The 23,605-nt window shown below is 40.0% G+C and overlaps 1 protein-coding gene across 6 annotated transcripts in view; it reads left to right on the top strand.

The window, feature by feature from the left end:
- LOC126273168 (trafficking protein particle complex subunit 8) overlaps window positions 1–23,605 on the top strand; it is a 269,428-nt gene that overhangs the window by 142,633 nt on the left and 103,190 nt on the right. For all 6 annotated transcript variants that reach the window (XM_049976647.1, XM_049976646.1, XM_049976644.1 and 3 more), the window contains 3 exons: window positions 184–311; window positions 442–635; window positions 20,852–21,106. In XM_049976647.1, the coding sequence (XP_049832604.1) occupies window positions 184–311; window positions 442–635; window positions 20,852–21,106 (577 nt within the window). The remainder of the gene's footprint in view (window positions 1–183; window positions 312–441; window positions 636–20,851; window positions 21,107–23,605) is intronic.

The following is a 23,605-nucleotide window of genomic DNA, read 5'->3' as shown; positions in this document are numbered from 1 at the left end:
GTGCTAAAATATGCTTGGAAAAAAAACTAACATTGGTAAAAAGGTGGTGTAACTCAGTCCTGTAATCTTAAAGCACACTAAGTTAATTTGCTTTCCCAGGTTTTGAATTTTAACATTGTGATCAAATAGATGTAAATATTTTTGGTTTGTTCTTTTTTGAATGTCAGTCTCTACTTGACATAGGTGGACAAAATTAGAAGAGACATTAGTAACTGAAGCACAAGGTACTTTGCCGATGATCTTCAGACCAACACTCCAACTTTTTTCCAATGAGACTGTGAATACCTCCAAACCCATTGCTGTTGTGAGAGGTAAGATGGTTTTTTGAATGATATTATGTTCATATAATGCTAAACAATAAAAAGTTATCAAAAGAATTAGTCTTGTAATTTGTTGATGTATAATGGGAAACTGTACACTGGTTCTCTTTCTCATTAACAGAGCCAATATATGTGAGAATAATTCTGAAGAATCCTTTGCACATTCCACTGCCTCTTTTGAATGTTCATTTATTGTGGAACTTTAAAAATGGTAAAAGTGAGATAAGTAATGAATCCAGCAAAAGTACAAAGAATGTTGAAATTGAAACGCAATGCATAGATGCTGTTGTTGTTAAGCCGGACAGTGATGAAGAGGTAAGTGTGTGTTGTGAAACATTGCAACATATTATTATTTGTATTTTTGTGTGCTACATTGGCTTTCTAAAGCCTCTCCTAAAGTGTTAAACACCCTTTGTTTCGTTCTGTTACGGAAAAAATGATCTTCATAAACTATATTGACTCTGTGTTATTTAAATACTCCCTCTTGTTCATTAATGAAATGACTCAGTTGATACTGGTCAAGAGTAACTCACCTATAGCATTTAAAAATAGTAATCTGTCTGCAAACTTCAATTATCTGTGTAACACAGTTAACATGTATGTTGATATCTTTAATCAGTACAATGAGATAATTTGGAGGAGGTGTAGTTAGTAAGAGAGGTCATTAATTTTGTTCATATTTGTTGGCTTTCCCCATTTTATTGCCTTATATCAAATGGAAACTTTCGAATACTTTTGCACCAGAAAATAAACCCCCAATCAAGCAGGGAAAGTTTACTTTCAAGTAATTTTTGTCTTAGTGTTGTTGTGTAAATTGCACATTTGAAATTTATCTGAAGTGGAATTTTATTACTAGCAACAAATACAAATAAGTAAGAAATACACTGCAATTGCATGTAATGATTACAAATTCATTGAAGAGGGGTCTTCTGAGGTATGATTAATTGCTTTACACTAAGTTTGTATTGTTAGCTTTTGTTAGATGAATTCTTTGCTTCCTTAGCTGCAATGCGTCTGGAAGATACTTCAATAAAACAAAAGGGAGTGACAGTGGAAATATGCCACCACCTGGGCCTTGATGTCAAATTGCTGAGAGAAACTTTTAAGTGAAGAATTGTTGAATTGAGCTTCTTGGTTAGTTTTTTGATGTCTTAAATCTATTTAATGGTTATCCAGTTGGGCCCTACATAATTTCATATGTAATGTTTCACGTACTGTATGACCATTAATGTCTATTTCTAATGATTTCTAGTACCAGCAAGTCATTGCACAGTGTACACTGAGGTGATGAAAGTCATGGAATAGCGATATGCACATATGCAGATGACAACAGTGTTTTGTGCGCAATGTTTGAAAGGGTAGTGCTTTGGTGGATCTGTCATTTGTACACAGGTGATTCATGTGAAAAGGTACACGATGTGATTATGGCGGCACGTGGGAATTGAGACTTTGAAAGCAAAACGGTTGTTGGAACTAGACATACAGGCCATTCCATTTTGGAAATCGTTAGGAAATTCAATATTCTGAGAGTCGCAGTGTCGAGTGTGCTGAGAATACCATATTTCAAGTACTACCTCTCACCACAGGTAACGCAGTAACCAACAGCCTTCACTTAATGTCTGAGAGCGTTCGTATTTGCATAGTGTTGTCAGTGTTCGAACAGTGCAGTGAAATCTGCCATTAATGGGCTATGGCAGCAGGCGATCAATGCGAGTGCCTTTGCAAATAGCATGACATCACCTGCAGTGTCTCTTCTGTGCTCGTGACCATATCAGTTGGACCCTAGACAACTGGAAAAACACGGCCTGATCAGTTGAGTCCCAGTTTCAGTTGGTAAGAGATGATGGTAGGGTTAGTGTGTGGCACAGACAGTACAAACTCATAGATCCAAGTTTTCAACAAGGCACTGTGCTAGCTGCTGGTGCTCCCTAATGGTATAAGATGTATGTCATAGATGTGACTGAAAGTCATGGTAGAGGCATGCGACCATTGTAATCACAAAAATAAAAATTGCTTTAAAATAGCTGGTTGGGCATGAAATAAGCCACAGGATGTTTCTGGACCCCTTTTCTTTCTTTCTTTTTTTTTTCTTTTAAAATCCGTTTTGGGCTCTCCCCATCTTCAAATGACCGAATGACAAATATATTTTGTTACTGTCTTGCAAAATTACACACATATTTAAACAGAGCCCCTATACTAAACCACCATATAACAACAGGACATTTAAGAGGTATTACATACTCTTTGATACAAAGTGAACATAAAACTTTGACAAAGTTGTCAAGTAAAGTCAAAAGTGATGTAAATTTTACAATTACACACAGTAAAATGAGATTTCAACTAAACATTTGTTCTGCTAACAGCCAAGTGATGTTGCTGTCAGCCGTTCCCACTTAAGAGAACTAGATGGCACGAGGTGGCTTGCACCCTGTGGCACTGCCGTCATGGCTGATACTTCGTTACAAATAGAAATAACGCTATCAATTACAAAACTTATACGATTTTCAGTTTTTTATGCCAACCTTAGGCGAAGACAAATTTAAGTCATATAGGGTTTTATTTCAAAGAGTGTGCTTGTTAACACTGGCTAGCTTAAGTGCTAATGTGTTACTGCATATAATGCACATGTAATTACAATTTATAATTTGCAGTTTATAAGCATGTTAGATTGAACAATAGACTATACATGAACTTTTCTTTCCTTGCCCCCCTCTTAAGTTATACACACCAGACTATGCTAACACGAGAATAGGTAGTTACAATCAAGTTACAGTTATTTGCAATAAAACAGTTCAAAAAATATACTTTAAACAGGAAGACAGAGCCTGTGTCAATATGTAAAAGCTTTTATGTGCGCCATGATGCATACAAAAAAGTGATGCCTAACCAAGTGAAACATGGAGTTACCAAGCGAGGTGGTGCAGTGGTTAGACACTGGACTCGCATTTGGGAGGACGGTGGTTCAATCCCGCGTCCGGCCATCCTGATTTAGGTTTTCCGTGATTTCCCTGAATCACTCCAGGCAATTGCTGGGATGGTTCCTCTGACAGGTCACGGCCGACTTCCTTCCCCATCCTTCCCTAATCTGATGAGACCGATGACCACGCTGTCTGGTCTCCTTCCCCAAACAAACAACCAACCAACCAAACAGAGAGTTACATTTTTTTCCCTCCATAAATACCCTCTATTTTAATCAAGAACTCATATGTGATGTATACAGGATTTTGTACTAAAACACATTTTTGTAGAAAATAGGCTAATAGTTTTACCCTGTGTTAAAAGTTGCTAGGTAAACCAACGGATATGTAGGAGACTCCCAGTCTACCCATAGGGAGGTATTGAAAAAGGCCCTTGTTATTTTCAGACTGAACTTTGTTAATGCTGACACCACTTAGTGTTTTAATACAGAATCCTATATACATCATAAATGAGTTCTTAATTCATATAGAGGTTATGAATGAAACAATAAAATTAAATAAATAAATCAATAACTGCAGCTCCATGTTTCACATGGTTAGGCATTGCTTTTCTGCAAGCATTATGTTGCCTGTAAAAGCATTTACATAGTACAGCCGATAGATACACAAAAAACAACCGAAAATTTATGTTCCTTGCTTTCGGAATAAATGTTCCTTCATCAGGGAGGAGAGAAGGGAAAGAAAGAGAAGAAGGGAAAGTGGATTTAGTTACTCACAACCCAGGTTATGAAGCAACAGGGAAAGGAAAACAGGGAGGGTAGCAAGGATGGAGGCATGGCTGTCAGAGGGAAGCCATGCCTCCATCCTTGCTACCCTCCCTGTTTTCCTTTCCCTGTTGCTTCATAACCTGGGTTGTGAGTAACTAAATCCACTTTCCCTTCTTCTCTTTCTTTCCCCTCTCTCCTCCCTGATGAAGGAACATTTATTCCGAAAGCTAGGAATGTAAATTTTCGGTTGTTTTTGTGTATCTATCGGCTGTACTGAGCTGAGGTAAGTACTGGCCAGCCCCTCTATCTCTTTGTTAGTATTTGTTTCACATCTTTATATGAGATTTTCCATTAATTATTTAAAGCATTTACATATTGACACAAGGCTCCGTCTTTGATTTTTATTGTATATTTTTTAAATGGCTTTATTGCAAATATCCATAAATTGTTTGTAACTACCTATTCTCATATTGGCATAGTATGCAGACTTAAGTTTGCCTGCGCATAAGGGTGGCATAAAAAATTGAAAAATTGTACAAATTTTGTAATTGATAGTATTATTTCTATTTGTAATGACTTATCAACCTTGATAGCAGCTCCACAGGGCATATGCAACCTAGTACCAACTAGTTCTCTTGAGAATGAAAGGCCACCAGCCACATCACTCGGCTGTTAGCAGCACACATGTGTAGCTGATATCTCATTTTGCTGTATGGAACTGTCGCTTTTGACATTACTTGACAACTTTGCCAAAGTTGTATGTTCACTTTGTATCAAAGACTATGTATTACATCGTAAATGTCTTGTTGCTATATGGTGGTTTAGCACAGGGTCTCCATTTATACGCGTGTGTAAATTTTGCAAGATTGTAACAAAGTGCATTTGTCACCAGGTCATCTGAAGATGAGCTGAGCTCAAAATGCATAATGAATGAAGAAATAGTCCAGAAACAGACTGTGACTATTATTTCATCACCAACCAGCTATTTTAAAGTCTTTTTTTTTTTTAATTTTTTATTTTGGTATGGGCTGAGTATGTGGAATGGACTAGGACCTCTGATCCAACTGAACCGATCATTGGCTCTAAATGGTTATGTTCAGCTACTTGGAGACCCATAGAAAGATGGAATTGCTACGGATGACAGTGCGCCGTATCACCGGGTTAAAATTGCTAGCGATTGGTTTGAAGAACATTCTGGACAATTCAAGCAAATGATTTGGCCACTCGGCTTGGCCAACATGAATCCCATGGGACACTTATGGGACATAGTTGAGAGGTCAGTTTATGCACAAAATTCTCACTGGCAACACTTTCTTTGTTACGGGTGGCTATAGAGGCAGCATATCTCAGTATTTTCTGCAAGGGACTTCCAACGACTTGCTGACTCCATGCCATGTCAAGTTGCTGCACTACACTGCTTAAAATGAGGTCCGACACAATATTAGAAGGTATCCCATGACTTTTCTCACCTGAGTGTAAGGTTTTGTGAAATTAAGACTATTCATGTTTGCTTAGACCAGTTGTTGACTTGTTTAGTTATCAGTCATGTAATGGTTGAGTTTAAGCCCTTCATTGGTATGCATGTGTCATCAGTAAACATTAGATTTCATGCAGTCCTTTGCACACATTGGAGAGCCTTTTTTCATATATTAAGGACAGAAATGGGCAGTACCAAACTTTATGACAAGTCATACTTTGCTTCTCCATTGTAAGTTTAGTTTTATTCCTGTGATGTTATTTGTCAATGTTGTCTGCTTCCTGTTCTGAGAGTGGGCTATCATTAATTTCAGAATGTTTTCATGAGTGAAGTTTCATGGGCCAGTCAATAAAAATCTTATCAAAGTCACAGTATATGAACCCTTTGGCTGTTGCAGCTGCACATCCAGCTGGCCATGTCAGGCATGCCCTTGAGGTCACTTCAGTCATTTATCTGCGCTAACAGCCATCTTCGTGGACTGCTATCTGTGCCAGAACTCTTGACTCCACCGAGCTCGCAGTGTGCTGAGTATTTCTGGAGCCAGGGCAGTCGCGACTGTCTGGCAGTCTGAGTGTCATCACCGACTTTACAAATAACCACAGTGTATCTGGATACTTATTCCATACCATTGAATCTGGAGGTGAACTGCTCGACTGACATAATGTACACAGAAACTGCTTATGCTGCTAACATGTAACTCCTCATCAAAGATTTTCTTTCATTTGTAATGAGTTGTGAATCATCATAAGGCCTCTGTATACATCTGAGTTTTATTTGATATCTGATATTTAATTATCAGGTTTTTAAACACAACTTACGATGTAAACTTGGGAGAACCCATAATCATCAAACATTGATGTTTGCCTGTACTGCCACAATAATTTGTCGACAAACAACTTTTGGAGGAAGTTACATTCAAGTGCCAAGTCGACAGACAATCTCACCTCTGTCATTTCTGTTGCTGCTAAATACCCTGTGAAAGACAATATCGTGTAGCATGAGTGACACTTGCAACCTTCCCTCGGCGTCAGATGCTGAGGAGGGTGGAGCAGGTGGAGCAGTGTCCAATGGTGGCATCCGTGAAGCAGTTCCTACAGTGATGGTCCATCTTTTGGGTGTGAACGATACGAGGCGAAAAACAGTTGCAATGCTTGATCCCTGGTGTGTGCGGAGTGAAGTTTGGCCATCTGCTGTTTAAAGGTTCTGACAAAATGTTCTGCTTTGTCGTTTCACTGTGGATGGAAGGGTGCACTAGTTAGATGCTGTATGCCATTGCATTCACAGAATGTTTGAAATTCATTTTACGTGAACTGAGGGTCGTTGTCTGGCATTATTACTTCAGGTAAACTTTCTAGGCAAAAAATCGATAAAACACCTGAATTGTGCTACATGACATTGTCAAGCTCATTGGCACAGCACAATTAATCAGTGAGTGTTCCAAAAAGTTCCCGCAAAGTCTTAAGTGCACACAGTGCCATGGTGATTGCAACTTACGCCAAGCAGAGAAGTTTTGTGGTGGAGCGGACTGAGTTTCCACGCATGTCTGACACTGTGACATCATCTGTTCGATTTGGGCCAAGTACAGTGTCGACGCGCTTACTGTTTCGTACAAACAATCCCTCAGTGTCCTTGGTGAAGTAATTGCAACACTTCTTCTGGATGGCAGTATGATGAGCTGGAGCCCTGTGTTCATTAGAGAAAAGTTTAAATCAATGAGTAGGTCCTAAAATAGTTGACCTCTACCAACACAGACCTCTACAGCTACATTGTGACATTGTAGTGGTTGAATACTGGGACTGCAGTTCTGCAAGTAGCCTGGGGGAAGGCGTCATGTCTGGTGAAATGGCCAAGGGAGGAAGGGTGGTGGGAAGTGGGAGGGGGGAATTGGAGAGGGTTCCCAGCACTTCAGAAGGAGGCAGGAGGTGTACAGGATAGTAATGAGATGCACAGACATCTGCACCAGTGACTTCATGCAGCAACAAAGACGATGTGGTGGAGTGGGTTGGGAGGGGTGACAGAACAGAGGAAAACCTTCGCTCAGTAACATAACTAAACAGTGATTACAAAATTATGGCGCGTGTATTAGCAAGAAGAATAAAAATGTTTATTAACTCTGTAACTGGCCTGTACCAAACATGTGTAGGCAAAGACAGAAATATCTATCAGACTATATGCTAATATAGGGATATAATATCAACCGCAAATGTGTGTTAGTGTCATTACACTTCAAGAAGACATTTGACAGAACAGATCATAAATATCTCCTCAGAATCATGGAAGTAATGGGATTCCTACCACGATTTGTGAGGATTATTCAACAAATTTTGAAAAACAGTATAGCATGAATAATGATAAATGGACAACTAAGTAAAGAGATTGAGTTGACTGGATCCATACGACAAGGTTGCCCAATGTCAATGGCCCTTTTCGCAATAGCAATAAAACCTATCCTCACGACACGCATCACCTGCAAGGATTATGCATAAACGGCAAGAAAATAGTGTGCAACGCCTATGCAGATGACATGAGCGTCCTGGTAATAAATGAAGATGAAGTGGCGAAAGCTGCTCAGATTGCACACATATGTGAACTTGCTTCTGGTGCCAAACTAAATAAAAGGAAGTCAGGCGTCATGAACTTAAGCAGAGGAATATGCATGCAAAATCAGGGACAATTGACGGAGGTATCCACATTGAAATGTTTGGGTATTGAATGTAGTAGCAACAGCCAACACACCATTGTCGTTAATTATAAAAAACTACTTGCAAGCATACGAGCATCTGTACAAGGAAACAGTATGAGGCAACTGGACGAGATACAGAAAACCACTCTGGTAAATGTGTATATAACATCCAAACTTAACTATGTTGTACAAGCTTTCCCGATGTCATTAGAAACAGCCACAAGAATTTTGTCCATGATAGGAAGATTTATAAGCCAAGGCAACATTTTCAAAGTGAAGTTCGATACACTAACACTCCCAACAAGGAAAGGAGGTTTAAACCTCATTGATGTCAGTTACAGGTCACATGCATTATACATATATTGAATGTACAAGCAATGGAAACAGTTGCCAGGCAGCTTAACGGCCCACTTGCTGAATGAAATAGCTCCTGCAAGCATGCAGTCGCCAACATATGTGTAGCATATACCAGCTGCTCTTTGTCACCTAAAAACTTTTCTTGTTGAGTACAGTTATATCTCATCGAACCTCTCAGAACAGCAGTTGACGAAAGTAAAGGACATCTGTACATATTTGATGGAAGATAAGGAAGGAAATATTATTGAAAGAAAATTCCCCAGAAATGATTGGTCTGCAATTTGTAAAAATATCCACGATCGGAACTTACCCTCTAAGGTGAAAGCAACTTGGTATAATGCAGTCAACAGGAAAATATCAACTAACTCCAAATTGCATGCTATACATCTCACAAATTTGCCCTAGTGTGCGTCATGCAACCTCCTTGACAATGAATAACACTGATTCATGTGTGAAAGAGTAAGAGACGTATGGCATATAGTTAAGCAGAAATTAGTGACTGTTAACAGAACATCTCCAACCATTTTCACCGCCACAGATTTTCTGACTCCAGACGCAGTGCCATATCCTAATACGAAAATAAATGCAGTTAACTGGCTAAAAGGGCACATGCTGCAATGTATCTTGAAGGCAGAAAATAAAAGCAGAGAAGATTACTTGGTGTATCTAATGACTCAGCACCATCATCTCATGCAGACAAAAGATTATAAAAGAAATTACGTATGCTTCCTAAATAGAATCGTGGAATAAAATTATACACATAACAATAATAGATTAAGATTGGTACAGAATTCAGAGATGTCAGCCTTGCACGATTACAGATAACTTGTACCATAATGTCTTCGATCCTTTCACGAGACACTACAGAAAAGAAATCAAGTCTGTGGCAAAACGCAGCAGACTACATCCTCATGAAAAAATTAGACATCAATTTTATTTATTTTAATTGTTGATCATCTTATGCTATAAGCAGAGAAGTTTTAAGTTATAAAAAAAGTTTTTCAAAAATACACAAGATTTTATGTTTTCCTTATGAAGATGACAGACTTCACGTTCAGTTTATTTTAATATATTTGTCATTCCATTATCAAGAGGAAGATTCATTTCCTTTAATTAATATTAAAAAGAAATATTTATTTTCGTTTATGTTAGCAAAGGTAATTAAGGCATCCAGCTTACAGAAAAAAAAATAGGAAGCCAGATAGGGAGGGGGGGGGAGAGGAAAAAAGTAAAAAAAGTTAGTAGAAGGATGGACTCTTAATAATAATAATAATAATAATAATAATAATAATAATAACAATAAAAACGACAAAAGCATAGAAGCTAGCCGAAGATGGCAAAACAAGGTGAGCGTTTGGAAGGGCTGTGAGGGTAGAAGGGAGGCCCTAAAAAATCAGTTGGATCTTTGTTGTGTAAACCTGAAAATGGTGCAAAAAAGTTTTTTTCTTGTAGTGGACCATTGTGTTTTGAAAGCTCACACTCTTTACAGATAAGTGACATGGAGAAAAATACCGTCAGCACATTGGAAAAATTTACTAGAGACCAAAGAAGAGATAGGAAAGGAAGACGCTCTGATGATGACGAGAACCTTCTGCGCTTTACTGGAAGGCACTTTCCACATATCATTACAAGTGACCAGTACAAGAAACGTGGACTATTGAATAGACATGCAGCCTGCTTGATAGAGAATGTGCCCCGAGAAACAAAATATGAATGCAAAACACGCAACATGCCCTTGTGTGTTGTGCCATGGTTGTGAAACATACCACACAAAGAAGTAGTTTTAGGCTAGTTTCTACATCTGCAAGATGAAATTAAGCCCTCACTTTTGAAAATCTTATTTAAAAATTTAAAAAAAACAAAAAAGCAAAAACTGTAAAATAAGTACAAAAATAAAAATAATCCTTTTAACTTAACCATTGCTGGTTGAAAGCCTGCATCTGAAAGGAAGACGGGAAATATAACAGTGAAAAAAAAAAATTAAAAAAATAAATAAATAAAAATGAAAGTAAATAAGTAAAAACTCAAAATTATATGAGCTTGAAGAGCCTCTCCAAATGAATTACTCCGCTGACAAACACCTGATGCACGAACAAGTGAAACATCCAGTCTGTGCTAACAAACACAGACTGGATGCTTCAAGTCTATGATCAATGGAGCAGGTTGAGCAGTGTCCAATGGCTGCACCCATGAAGCAGTTCCTCCAGTGAGGGCCCATCTTGAGGGTGTGAACGATAAAAGGCGAAAAACAGTTGCAATGCTTGATGCCTGGTGTGTGCGGAGTGAAGTTTGGCCATTTGCTGCTTAAAGGTTCTGACAAAATGTTCTGCTTTGTCGTTTCATTGTGGATGGAAGGGTGCACTAGTTAGATGCTGTATGCCATTGCACTCACAGAATGTTTCAAATTCATTTTACGTGAACTGAGGGCCGTTGTCTGGCATTATTACTTCAGGTAAACTTTCTAGGCAAAAAATCAATAAAACACATGAATTGTGCTACATGACATTGTCAAGCTCATTGGCACAGCACAATTAATCAGTGAGTGTTCCAAAACGCTTCCGCAAAGTCTTATAGGCACACAGTGCCATGGTGATTGCGACTTACGCCAAGCAGAGAAGTTTTGTGGTGGAGCGGACTGAGTTTCCACGCATGTCTGACACTGTGACATTATCTGTTCGATTTGGGCCAAGTACAGTGTCGACGTGCTAACTGTTTCGTACAAACAATCTCCCAGTGTCCTTGGTGAAGTAACTGCAACACTTCTTTCTGCAAAGCCTTAGGGGTCAACACATGTGACTGTCCACTGTTATTTTGAACAAGGATTACACCTATCTGTATATTGAGGCTATGCCGACGTGCAAAGTATAGGCGCACTACTGAGTTATTTATGCTGTTCATTGAGTGAGTCCATGCTGTGTGAACATATGTTAACAAAATGTTCAAATTGGGATCATATTCCATGCCCTGTGCAATTTTTCTATAGATCAGCAGAAAAAACTGAAGTGATTCAACATCCTGAGCATTGATGTGACAACAAGATGCAGCAGAAGCATCAAAGTCTGTGTCAGGGCCAATCGGAAGAAGTGAAACTGTGTCCACATTACCATGTTTAGCTGTCGGGCGACACACAATCTCGTACTGGTATTGAGACAACAAAGCTCATCTTTGCAATTGTTGGGCAGTTTGTAAAGGAACCAGTTTCGTTGGACGAAACAAGGACTACAAAGGCTTGTGATCCGTTACTAAGTAGAATTCTCTGCCATACAAGTAGTGGTGGAATATGATGACATCATAAACTATAGCCAAAACCTCTTTTTTAATTTGTGAATAGTTACACTGAGCTTTGGACAATCCTTTTGATTCAAAAGCAATAGGCCTGTGTTTATCACCAATTCTACGTGACAGCACGGCACCTATTCCATAACAGGAAGCATCAACTTTCAATACAACTGGGCTGTCAGGATCAAAGTGAACTAAACATCCATCACTGAGCAATGCTTCTTTGAGTTTTTGAAAAGCTACTTGGCACTCATCTGCCCAAAAAATGGGGTCATTCTTACGATGCAAGTGATGCAATGGAGCTGCAATTTGTGCAACATTCGGTATGAACCAAATATAATTGTTCATTTTCCCTAAAACTGACTGCAATTCTGTGATACTGCAAGGAACTGACAAGTCTCGTATGACTAACAAATGCGACTGCAGAGGATGTACATCTTGACTGTTTGACATGACCAACTTAGGTTTAATGAAATTACACTTGTCCAGTCTACACTTAAGTCCTGACTCAGATAACACGTGAACCAAAACACTCAAATTTGCATATGTTCTTCAGGTGTAGGATCTGCTATGATGATGTCATCCAAATAGTTGAACAGTTTGGCACTTGAGCAGTCTGCTGATCCAAATACCATTGGAAAATGATGGGTGCAGAAGCACTGCCAAAAGGCAAATATGTAAACAAGCCCAAATGAGTGTTAACTACACACACTTTCTGAGATTAGTTGTTGAGCGGTATTTGAAGATAAGTGCCGCACAAATCAATTTTTGAAAAATAGTGTCCAGCATCTAACTTGCCACGAGATCCTCTGGGCATGGCTGTGGATAACTATCAATGCCCATTTATGGGTTGACTGTAGACTTAAAGTTAACACAGAGGCAAATGCGACTTGAAGGTTTAGGGAGCAAAACAAGTGGACTTGCCCATTGACTAGCTGAGATGAGTGCAGTAACTCTGCTATCTTGCAATTCTTTAAGTTCATCAGCGACCCCGTAATGCAGTGGGGACAGTACTGGCCTGACAAAATTTTTGCTGAGCATGGTATTTCAGAATAATATGTACAGCAAAATTGTTAGTGACACTGTCTTTTGCCTTGAATACAGACACTTACAACACATTGTCCTGAATGTTAAAGCCAAACAAATCAAAAGAATCAAGACCGTATATGTTCTCACACTCGCGAGATTGTAATACTGTAAAAGTCACTGTCTGCATATGCGAGCAATACAAGTCAGGCAAACTACATGTTCTGAGAATGGGAATGTCTTGTCCATTGTAAGCTATCAGTTGCATGCTAGTTTTAGACAAGTGTGGAGAGCCTAACAGTTCATATGTGTGACTACTGGTCAATGGACAGAGGCAACCATGTCCAACTGAAATTTCCCACGTTTCCCACAAATAAGTAAATGAACAAAGAGTTTGTTTGACTGATGTATCACTGAAGAAACTGCACACTTGCCTGTTGCAGACTTGGAGTATAGTGCTTTAACGTCGTGGGCCTTGTGGCCAGATTTTTGTGATTGGGCCGAATTATTATGTTTGTTCTGTTGCAAACATGCAGATTGTACATGTCCTTTCCTATCAGAAGCATAACACTGAGCTTGTCGGGAGGAGCAGTCTTGGCATTTGTGCTGTGTGTAACAGTGAGGGCGAGACTTAATTCTGTTCGCTTGTGTAGCCACCTGTTTAGTGTACAGTTTATGCGGCGTGGAAGGTTGTTTACTTGACAGGACTAGCGCATGCTCCTGATGCGAACTGGGGTGATCACAAGCTAGGGACTCAACCCGACAAATAGTTGGCTGCTCGGATCTATGAACTGACCAGGCACCAGAATCATACTGATCTAGTATGTGCATTATCTGCTGAAATGATGGATCAGACTGTTTCAAAATTTGTTCTCGGAGTTTGACATCAGGCACATTGTACACGATTGCATCATGCAACATGACATCAGACTACAAAGCACCACAAACACATTTGAATTTCCATTTCTTTGTCATACCTTGCAAATTTGTTACCCATTCACAATAAGTTTGTTTGGACAGTTTTTTGCCTAGCTGCTACCACATTCACTTGTTGGTCATAATAGTCAGTCAGTGAAGAGATATTGTAGAACAAAAGCAAACTGGTGCTTTCCATTTATGATGACACTGTCATACACAAGTTCACTCGTAGTGTCGTTAGATAAGAGTTTTTGAGTTAATGTGAACACTACACTTCCTACCGTGGATAATAGATATGGAACTTTCACAGTACTTCGGACATTGTGAGCTAGCATATGAGCATCAGACTGGTTCCTCATCTGGTTCACTAAACTGTTGAAAAGGTGGTACAGGAGCTGTAGTAGGTGGTGCTTGTTCTGTTGGGTGCACAGCGTTGGTGAGTAGCTGCTGCACTGTGTTGAGTAGTGCTGAGATGTGCTGCGTCTGAAACTGAAACATTTGCATTAACTGTTTATGGATCACTACTAACTATTCTTGTAGCACTCTCTGCTAGGCCTTCCTAATAATCCAGGAATACTTTCCACTAATATCCCTATACAGTGCTGATCTGAGTGGCGAAGGCTGGCAGGAGCGGCCCTTATATTCACTTCTTGCCGAGGTTGCTCCAGGCATCGCACGGTCCTTGTCAGCGGGCTATCGGTTGATGTTTCCCCACCGTCTTCTCTGGTCTTGCGTTCTTCCTTTTCATCCTGGCACTTGTGGTTACACCAGAACAAGATAGACTAGGATAGTGGGTAGGTTGAGTGGACAATGGAACACCACTGTAAGAGTGGTCGGAAGGATCTTGGCTGGGATGCCCCTAATTTCATGGCATGTTAGATAGATAATCGAAGCCCTGGTGAAGAATATGGTTCAGTTGTTGTAGTCCAATGTGATACTGAGTGACGATTTTTTTCTTTTTTTGTGTGTGTGTGTGTGTGTGTGGGGGGGGGGGGGTGTTTCTCTTTTGTAGCTGATTCTTGGGTTGGTGTGAGGATTAGTTGCGTTAGAGAATATAACATGGGGAATCTTATTTGCAGATGAAGTTTGGAAGGTAAGGTCTGCCTGTGGCCTTCAACTTGTTGGGCAAAGGAGTTCTTGGTATTGCAGATATGTTGCCAACAAGCAGTCTGAATGTATGGGAGGGATTTTTTGCTGTGGAAGGGCTGACATCTGACAGAATGCAGATACCGTTGGTGATTGATGAGTTTATTGTGAACAGAGGTGTGGATGGTGACATAGAAAGGTGGAGGTCAACATTCATGAATGTGGCATGTTGTGCTGAGGAGGACCAGATAAAGTGGTTGGGAGAGAAGGTATAGAGGCTGTGAAGGAATGAACATAGGGTGTGTTGGCCCTGAGCCCAGATCATGAAGATACTATCAGTGAACATAAACCAGACAAGGGGCCTGGGGTTTTGGGAGAATAACATGGTTTCCTCTAGGTAGCCCAACAAAGATTGGCACAGGAGTGAGTCACTTGGATGTTCATAGTTGTGCCACAGATTTGTTTATATACTTTCTCCTCAAAGGAGAAGTAGTTGTGTGTCAGGATATAGTTGCTAAGTTGTAAGAGGAATGAATTAGTGAGTTGAAATGTGAAGGACATTGGGAGAGGTAGTATTTGATAGCAGGAAGACCATGGGCAAGAGGGATGTTAATGTAGAGGAACATGCCATCAGAAGTAAGAAGTACAGATCCAAGAGATAAGGGGGTGGGGACGGTAGGTAATTAATGAAGGAAGTTGTTAGTATTCTTGATGTGAGAGGCTGTGTTTCAGGTAATGAGGGGGAGGTGTTGGTCAACAAGAGTGAAAATTCTTTCAGTGGGAGCACAATACCCTGTGACAAAGGGACTTTCGGATTGTTTGGTTTATGGGTATTAGGGAACATGTAGAAAATGGGCATTTGGGGTGTGTCGTTGGGGTGAGCAGAGAGATGGACTCATGGGAGAGGTTCTGGGATTCCATTAGGGATTGGAGGCTACGTTAGACCTTTGGGATGGGATCACTGTGACAGAGCTTGTGGATGGAGGATTCAGACAGTTGACAAGAACATGTGTCGAATAGTCACTGCTGTTCAGCAGGACAGTGGTGTGAAGTCTTTGTTTGCAGGGAGGATGATTAGGTCGGGACCATTTTTGAGGTTATGTATGGCTGTCCTTTCTTCTGCTGAAAGATTAGTGCTCTTAGGAAGGCACCTGAAGAAGGTAGGAGAGACCAAGTTGGAGGTAATAAATTCCTGGAAGGTGACAAAGGAGTGGGATGGGGAGGGAATGGTCACGGTTGGGAGGTGGTATGAACTGGCAAAGGCAAAGTTCAGTGTTGGGATTAGGTTGGCTGTGGGTGGATGGATTGGTGGCAAAGAAATGTTTCCATTATAGGCATCATGAGTAGGAGAGTGGGTCTTTGACAAGTCCATCATGGTTAAACTTGTGTGTAGGTGAGTCCTCTGGATGAGACTGAAACTTCTCTGGGATTGAGATTTTTGATGGGAAGGTTAATAACAGTTTTGTTTGGGTTCTGGATTTCATGGAGTGCTGGGAGGAACATTCAGAATATGTGACCATTTGAAAAGGTTAGCCAGGCAGGGTCTGGATGCTATGAGAGGTTAATGAAGGGGTTCACTGTGGTGGGGGTGAGTGTCAATGGGTAGTGGTGCTGCAGGTCAGGAGTAGGATATCAACAGGTTGAATGATATATGGAGTTGGTGGTTGGAATGGTCTTCCAGATGTTCAAGGGCCAGGGTTTCCATTTTGGAATGTGTTGTATGTAGTCAGGATTGCACAGTAACAGTACCTTGCAGAGGCAGCAGAAGTGGTTCTGGGATGTCTGAGCCTCGGAGACATATTTCTGTAAACCTTGTGTTGTCTGTACTTCGTTACAGTCTTGTAATTCACATCTGCTTTGCCACTCTTGCATTCTCCATTTGCATCTTTTTCTACATTTTCCCCTCTCACCTTTGCTTCCCACATGGTTTACTAGCTCTGACCAATGTGGTCATGTGTTATGTTTGTGACACACTGTAGCACCAGTCACAGCCATTGTCTGCATCACATGCTATTCTATGAACTACCCTTTGCCTTTCGCGGGCAAGTGCTCTACCATCTGAGCTACCCAAGCACGACTCATGCCCCATCCTCACAGCTTCACTTCTGCTAGTACCTCATCTCCTACGTTCCAAACTTTACAGACGCTCTCCTGCAAACCTTGCTGAACTGGCACTTCTGAAAGAACGGTTATTGCGGAGACATGGCTTAGCCACAGGAGAGCTTCTGTAAAGTTTGGGAGGTAGGAGACGAGGTACTGGCAGAAGTGAATCTATGAGGACGGGGCATGAGTCACGCTTGGGTAGCTCAGATGGTAGAGCACTTGCCCATGAAAGGCGAGTTAGAATCTTGTTCCAGCACACGGTTTTAATCTGCCAGTAAGTTTCATATCAGCGCACACTCCACTGCAGAGTGAAAATCTCATTCTATGAACCACCCGCCCACCAGATCGCAGTTGTAACTTTCTCCAGCAACTAAGCACATCATTTCATCTCTGAAGCTACCCACCCATCCCCACACAATGTTCCCTCAGCATTGTAAATCTTTTCTTTTTCTTTCCCACACTTCGAAATCTTATGCATGATCAAATATCTTTACATGACAGAACTGTCCTACTGTCCTCAGCACATTTTCTTCTCTCCCTTTCACTCCCCAAATTCAGATGCTATTATCCATTTCCCTTTATAATCATGTAATGCTGTCATTTGTTCATTTCCCAAGTCATTTCGCCTTTTTGTAGAACTACCAAACCCAAATGGACTCTTGCTCATCTATCTTCATCATTTCAGAATAGTATCACTTTTCATAACTAAAACCCAGTTGCATATACTGTTTTTTAAACCTTGCCGAAGCCATGGACCTTCCAGTCCTAACTACTTACTCCACATTACCAAAATTGAGACCTTTGCCCTCCATTAATTATCCAGCATGTTGACATCATACTCCCACCCAGGGGCACATATCCTGGACACCCCGTTGCAGCTGGTTTATTGTGCTCCCACAGAATGAATTTCCGCACTTGTTGAACAATACTTCCAACCCATTGCCTGAGACATAGTCTCCCACATCAAAAATACTAACAACTTCCTTCACCAGTTATCCACCATACCCACCGTTTTACCTCCTGGATCCCTACTTGTCACTGTTGATGCCACCTCCCTATAGACTAACATCTTTCATGCCCATTGCCTTGCCATTGTCAGACCCACTACCACCTTCCTCATACATCTTAGCAACTATATACTGACAGACAACTACTTCTTCTTTGAGTGGAAGGAACATAAACCAAACCACGGAAAAGCCATGGGCACCCTCTGATACCAACCCTTTTATGGGCCATGTAGAGGAAACCACCTCACCTTCCAAAACCCTAAGCTCCTTATCTGTTTGAAGTTCATTGATATCATCATGATTTGAACTCAGGGCCAAGACACATTATTTTCATTGCTTCACAACCTTAACACCTTCTCTCCCATCCACTTCTCCTGGTCCTCCTCAGCACAATGTGCCACCTTCCTGGATGTTGACCTCCACCTCTGATGGCTCCATCCACACCTCTGACCATATGAAACCCACTAACCATCAACAGTATCTGCATTCTGTCAGATGTCATCTCTTCCACAGCAAAAAGTACCTCCCATCCACTCAGACAACCTGTGGATAGCATATCTGCAGTGATAAGATCTCCTTTGCTGTGCAGTGATGAGAACTCCTTTGCCCAACATGTTGAATGTGTCTTTAAGAAACACAGAGAATTCTCTCTCTCTCTCTCTCTCTCTCTCTCTCTCTCTCTCTCTCTCTCTCTCTCTCTCTCTCAAGATCACAATAACTATGACATTTATATATTTTTCCAAATGGCATAACCTGTTACTGTTAAACCAGTGTTAAATTCTGATTTACTTTGTATTTCTTAAAAGTTCCACACTGATTGCCTTCCCTGTGCTTTCTGTGCTATTTTAGAGTAGATTCCACTTGGAAATTATATGAATTCATAGCCTAAGGTAGGATTTCAATCAATTTTTCTCTCACATAGTTACTGTTTAATAAATACCTCATGTAACTCTGTTAGCCACAAGTAATACTTACAAATACAGAGAAGGGCATTGATTGCTCATCATGTCTATGAACAGAAGTGATGGTTATTCTGAAACAAACCAGAGCTTGAAGCACTTGAGCAAATAGTCAAGGAACTAGCACTGATTATCATTTTTTGACAATGTGTCTTCACCACATAATTTAGTAGCAGAGACAAGGAAATTAATCATTTCTTCATCACAGGTTGCACAAAATTGCCAAGATCATGATTTTGTAGAAAATATGGGAAGAGTAATAAGCTGCTAAGATTCATAATGCCCATTTTTAACAAAGCATTTGTGACATTGTTGTTGCTGAGATATGTAATGTGTTAGTCATTTAACAAATTTATAAATCTATGGTATGTAAATTTACAAATCACAAACTTTTGAAAACTTATTGTTGTTGCGATAGTCAATCCAGAGACTGGTATGATGCAGCTGTCCACGCTACTCTATCCTGTGCAAGCCTCATCATCTCCGAGTAACTACTGCAACCTACATCATTCTGAATATGCTTAGTGTATTCATCTCTTGGTCTCCCTCTACGATTTTTACTCTCACGCTGCCCTCCAATACTAAGCTGGTGATCCCTTGATGCCTCAGAATATGTCCTACCAACCGATCCCTTCTTCTAGTCAAGTTGTGCCGCAAATTGCTCTTCTCCCCATTTCTGTTAACTACCTCCTCATTAGTTACATGATCTGCCCATCTAATCCTCAACATTCTTCTGTAGCACCACATTTCAAAAGCTTCTATTCTTTTCTTATCTATATTGTTTATCGTCCATGTTTCACTTCCATGCAACACTCCGTACAAATACTTTCAGGAAAGGCACCCTGACACTTAAATCCCTATTCAATCGATTTTAACAAATTTTGATTCAGGAATGCTTTCCAAACCACTGCCAGTCTACATTTTATGTCCTCTCTACTTTGACCGTCATCAGTTATTTTGTTTCCCAAATTGCAGAACCCATTTACTGCTTTAAGTGTTTCATTTACTAATCTAATTTGCTCAGCATAACCTGATTTAATTTGACTGCATGCTCATTTTTCTTTTGTTGATGGTAATCTTATATCCTCCTTAAAGACACTGCCCATTCCATTCAGCTGCTCTTCCAGATCCTTTGCTGTATCTGACAGAATTACAATGTCATTATTACAATTCATCTTTTTGATGAATAAAACCTTAATGAACTGAAATCTTATTACAATTCTTTAAAGTTTTATTCATAAAAAAGATGAATAGGATATTTACATTACACTACAAGAGGTATTGACATTTCATCTGACTGGGTATGGTGGTGTATTCCATATTTGGAATACTGCTTTTCCTGATACATTCATTGATCTTGCCAGTCCATGTAATAAGGTTGCTATTGACAAACTCAATAGCCCTTTATTCATTAAAACTAAATTTATTTGGCATGATAGGTTGTGAGCCACTCAAGAGGTATTATTCATCCGTGTATTTGCAAGTTCTTTCAATTGGATGCCAGTTCAGTGACTTGTGGATCCTTAACCTGCCCTAGTAATCCTACCAAGAAGAGTAACCCTACAGTTGAACACGGAATCGATCCAGTTGTCGTTCTTGGCATTTCTTCATCTCATTGAGAGGTGAAGGGTAGCACAAAGGAAGATGGAAAAATTCTAGTGTCTGACCAGGATTTTTGATCCTGTGACATTATGGTCTTCAGGCTCGCACTTTACCACTAGACCACCAATACTGATCTTTCATTCAGTGAGTATGTGAGAGAGATCTTGAAAGACCGAAATAGTCCCTCTCTTTCTCAGCATTTCAGACTCATGTTATGTACAGCTCAAACTAATAAAAAGTTGCATTTGAAATCAGTTTCATTTAATATTATGTGAATGAAGAAATTAACCCACTTGGCAGTTTTGATTGCAGGGTTTTGTGTACTGATAGTCTCTCTTTTCTGTTTCAGGTGATACTCAGTGTTATACCCAAGTGTGTTGGGGAATTGAACATTACTGGTGTTGCTTACCATTTAACAAATACAGCAATACAACAATTACCTGAACAAACAACTAACAATGCTCCTAGTATTATAACTATACCAGGGAAGCAAGTCTTCCGTGTTAGGTGCCCTCGTGCAAAAATAACAAAAGACAAAGGAAGTCAAGAAGTAAATGACAAAAGACTGGAAATAAATGTTGTAACATTAGCACCTTGTCTTCAGGTAAGTCTCTGTTGGAATGTTACAGTTTAACACAAGCCATGGACATTCATTACACTTTATTCCGTGAGTTCATAGAAGTTCTTACCTTAATTAATGTTTCGAAATGAAGTAGTAAGATACAGTTATATAACAGACTACATGTAAATTTAGTGAATCATGAGTACCATTTTAACTGACACTAAATGTACGTAGAAATTAGAAGAGGTTAGCACTCAGCATTATTCATAATTGTGGGTATTATTCTCAGACTCCTCTGGTAGTCTCCGCTTTTCGTGAAACTATCTTGAATGTCAGTAACTATCCCTTGCTTGGCTCCATTGTTATGTTAGTATTGTAATGAGACATTCCTTTCATATTTTTTGTGGTGTTCCAGGGGCCCCATTCTATCATTCTTGACCCTCTCATCCATTCAGATGGCAGATTCTTGACAAGGCACCTATTTTTATCAACTCTTCATTTTTGTGGATCTGTCATGGCTTGACATCCCTGTATTCTTACTCAACTGGCCAGTTTTCTCCCCCATCTTCCCTGAAATTTAACCTCCTAAGTCATAGCCACCATTTATACCAGCTAAACTGTTATGCCATAAGTGAGGATGATAACATCTTCTTGCTGTAAACTGTGAGACTTAGATGACTTTAGACATGTTTGTGGCATATCCCAGAAAATACTTTAAAACTTTTTAGTGCAGTAAGATAACTTATCCCCTCACAGACCACGGACCTTGACATGGTGTGGTTGCTTGCACACCTCAGTCATACAGATAGGTGTACCATAGGTGCAACTACTAACATGTGTGATGATTGACTGATATGGCCTAGTAACATTACTCATTATTGCCTTGGTATCATGGTACTGTGAACAGCTGAAAACAAGGGGAAACTACTACCTTTTAATTTCCTGAGGGCTTGTAGCTCTGCTGTAAGGTTAAATGATGGTGGCATACTGTTGGATAAAACATTCCAGAGGTAAAGTTGACTCCCATTAGTAAGTGTGGACAGGGACTCTTCAGGAAAGGCAAATCTGTACAGGGTCAGAGCAGCTCCTGGCCAAGAGTGTTAGGGATATGGCCAGTTGAAAGGAGTTTTCACAATGAAAGAAGTAAACTTCAGTTCCCTATATTCTTTTATACAGAATACATATGGGCACACCCAAGTCAGTCTGTGAGGCCTTCAGCCAGTCAAGACGGTCATAATAATCTGTTACGTTTGGCAGAAGAAAGTGTGAGAAATAAGGGAAGACAAGATAGTTCACAACATTGTTAAGTGAAAGGAGACACCACAAAGTGTGTTCTGTCTGAATGTAATGCTCCAGCTGACGCTCAGCAGCCAACATTTGGTTTCTTTCACACGATTCCTCTCATAGCAGTGCATAGTAGCTAGTTTGTCAGCACATTCCACAGGAACAAACAACCTTTGCTGAAACAATGATCCTACTCAGCACATAGGCCACAATGAACTGTACTTGTACATCACAGATGAAAATTTAAGTGGAAAAATTTGAAATAAAAATCTAAATTTATAATATCCCTAGGTCGACTAGGTGATCTGTTGCACAAATCTGACATTCTACAGGTTTAATCACAGACTGTTGTATACTTAGAGTAAGTAGGTTAGAGACTTTATAAAAGAGAAATGATGAGTAGGTTAAAATTGGACACATTGGGGATTAATGAAGTGCAGTGGCAGGAAGAACACGACGAAACTTTCCTGACAGATTAAAACTGTGTGCCAGGCCGAGACTCGAACTCGGGACCTTTGCCTTTCGTGGGCAAGTGTTCTACCAGCTGAGCTACCCAGACATGACTCACTCCCCATCGTCACAGCTTTACTTCTGCCAGTACCTCGTCTCCTACCTTCCAAACTTTACAGAAGTTCTCCTGCGAACCTTGCAGAACTAGCACTCCTGAAAGAAAGGATATTGCGGAGACATGGCTTAGCCAGAGCCTTGGGGATGTTTCCAGAATTAGATTTTCACTCTGCAGCAGAGTGTGCGCTGGTATGAAACTTTCCTGACAGATTAAAACTGTGTGTTTCCGCAATATCCTTTCTTTCAGGAGTGCCAGGAAAGTTTCATATCAGCGCACATTCTGCTGCAGAGTGAAAATCTTATTCAGGAAGAACATGATGTCTGCACAAGTTAGTAAAAGTTTATGAATACAAAATCAAATAGGGGTTATGTGGAGTAGAACTAATAATGAATAAGAAAATAGGAGTACAGGTGAGGTATTATGAACAGCATAATGAACACATTATAGGTGCCATGATAGACACAAAGCAAATGCCCAGCACAATAGTATAAGTATGTCGGCCTAGTAGCTCTGCTGGTGAATGAAGTAATATATGATCAGAGAAAAAAAATCATTCAAATTATAAATGGAGACCAAAATTTAATTATGATGATTGACTGAGATTTGATAGTAGGAAAAATACTAGGAGAACATGAACTGGGAAAAAGGAATGAAAAGGGAAACTACCTGGTAAAATTTAACAAAGAGCA

Source organism: Schistocerca gregaria, chromosome 5 (genome assembly GCF_023897955.1).
Source record: "Schistocerca gregaria isolate iqSchGreg1 chromosome 5, iqSchGreg1.2, whole genome shotgun sequence".
Classification (NCBI taxonomy): Eukaryota; Metazoa; Arthropoda; class Insecta; order Orthoptera; family Acrididae; genus Schistocerca; species Schistocerca gregaria.
The sequence above is the reverse complement of the archived record's forward strand: the minus strand, read 5'-3'. Positions and strand labels throughout refer to the sequence as shown.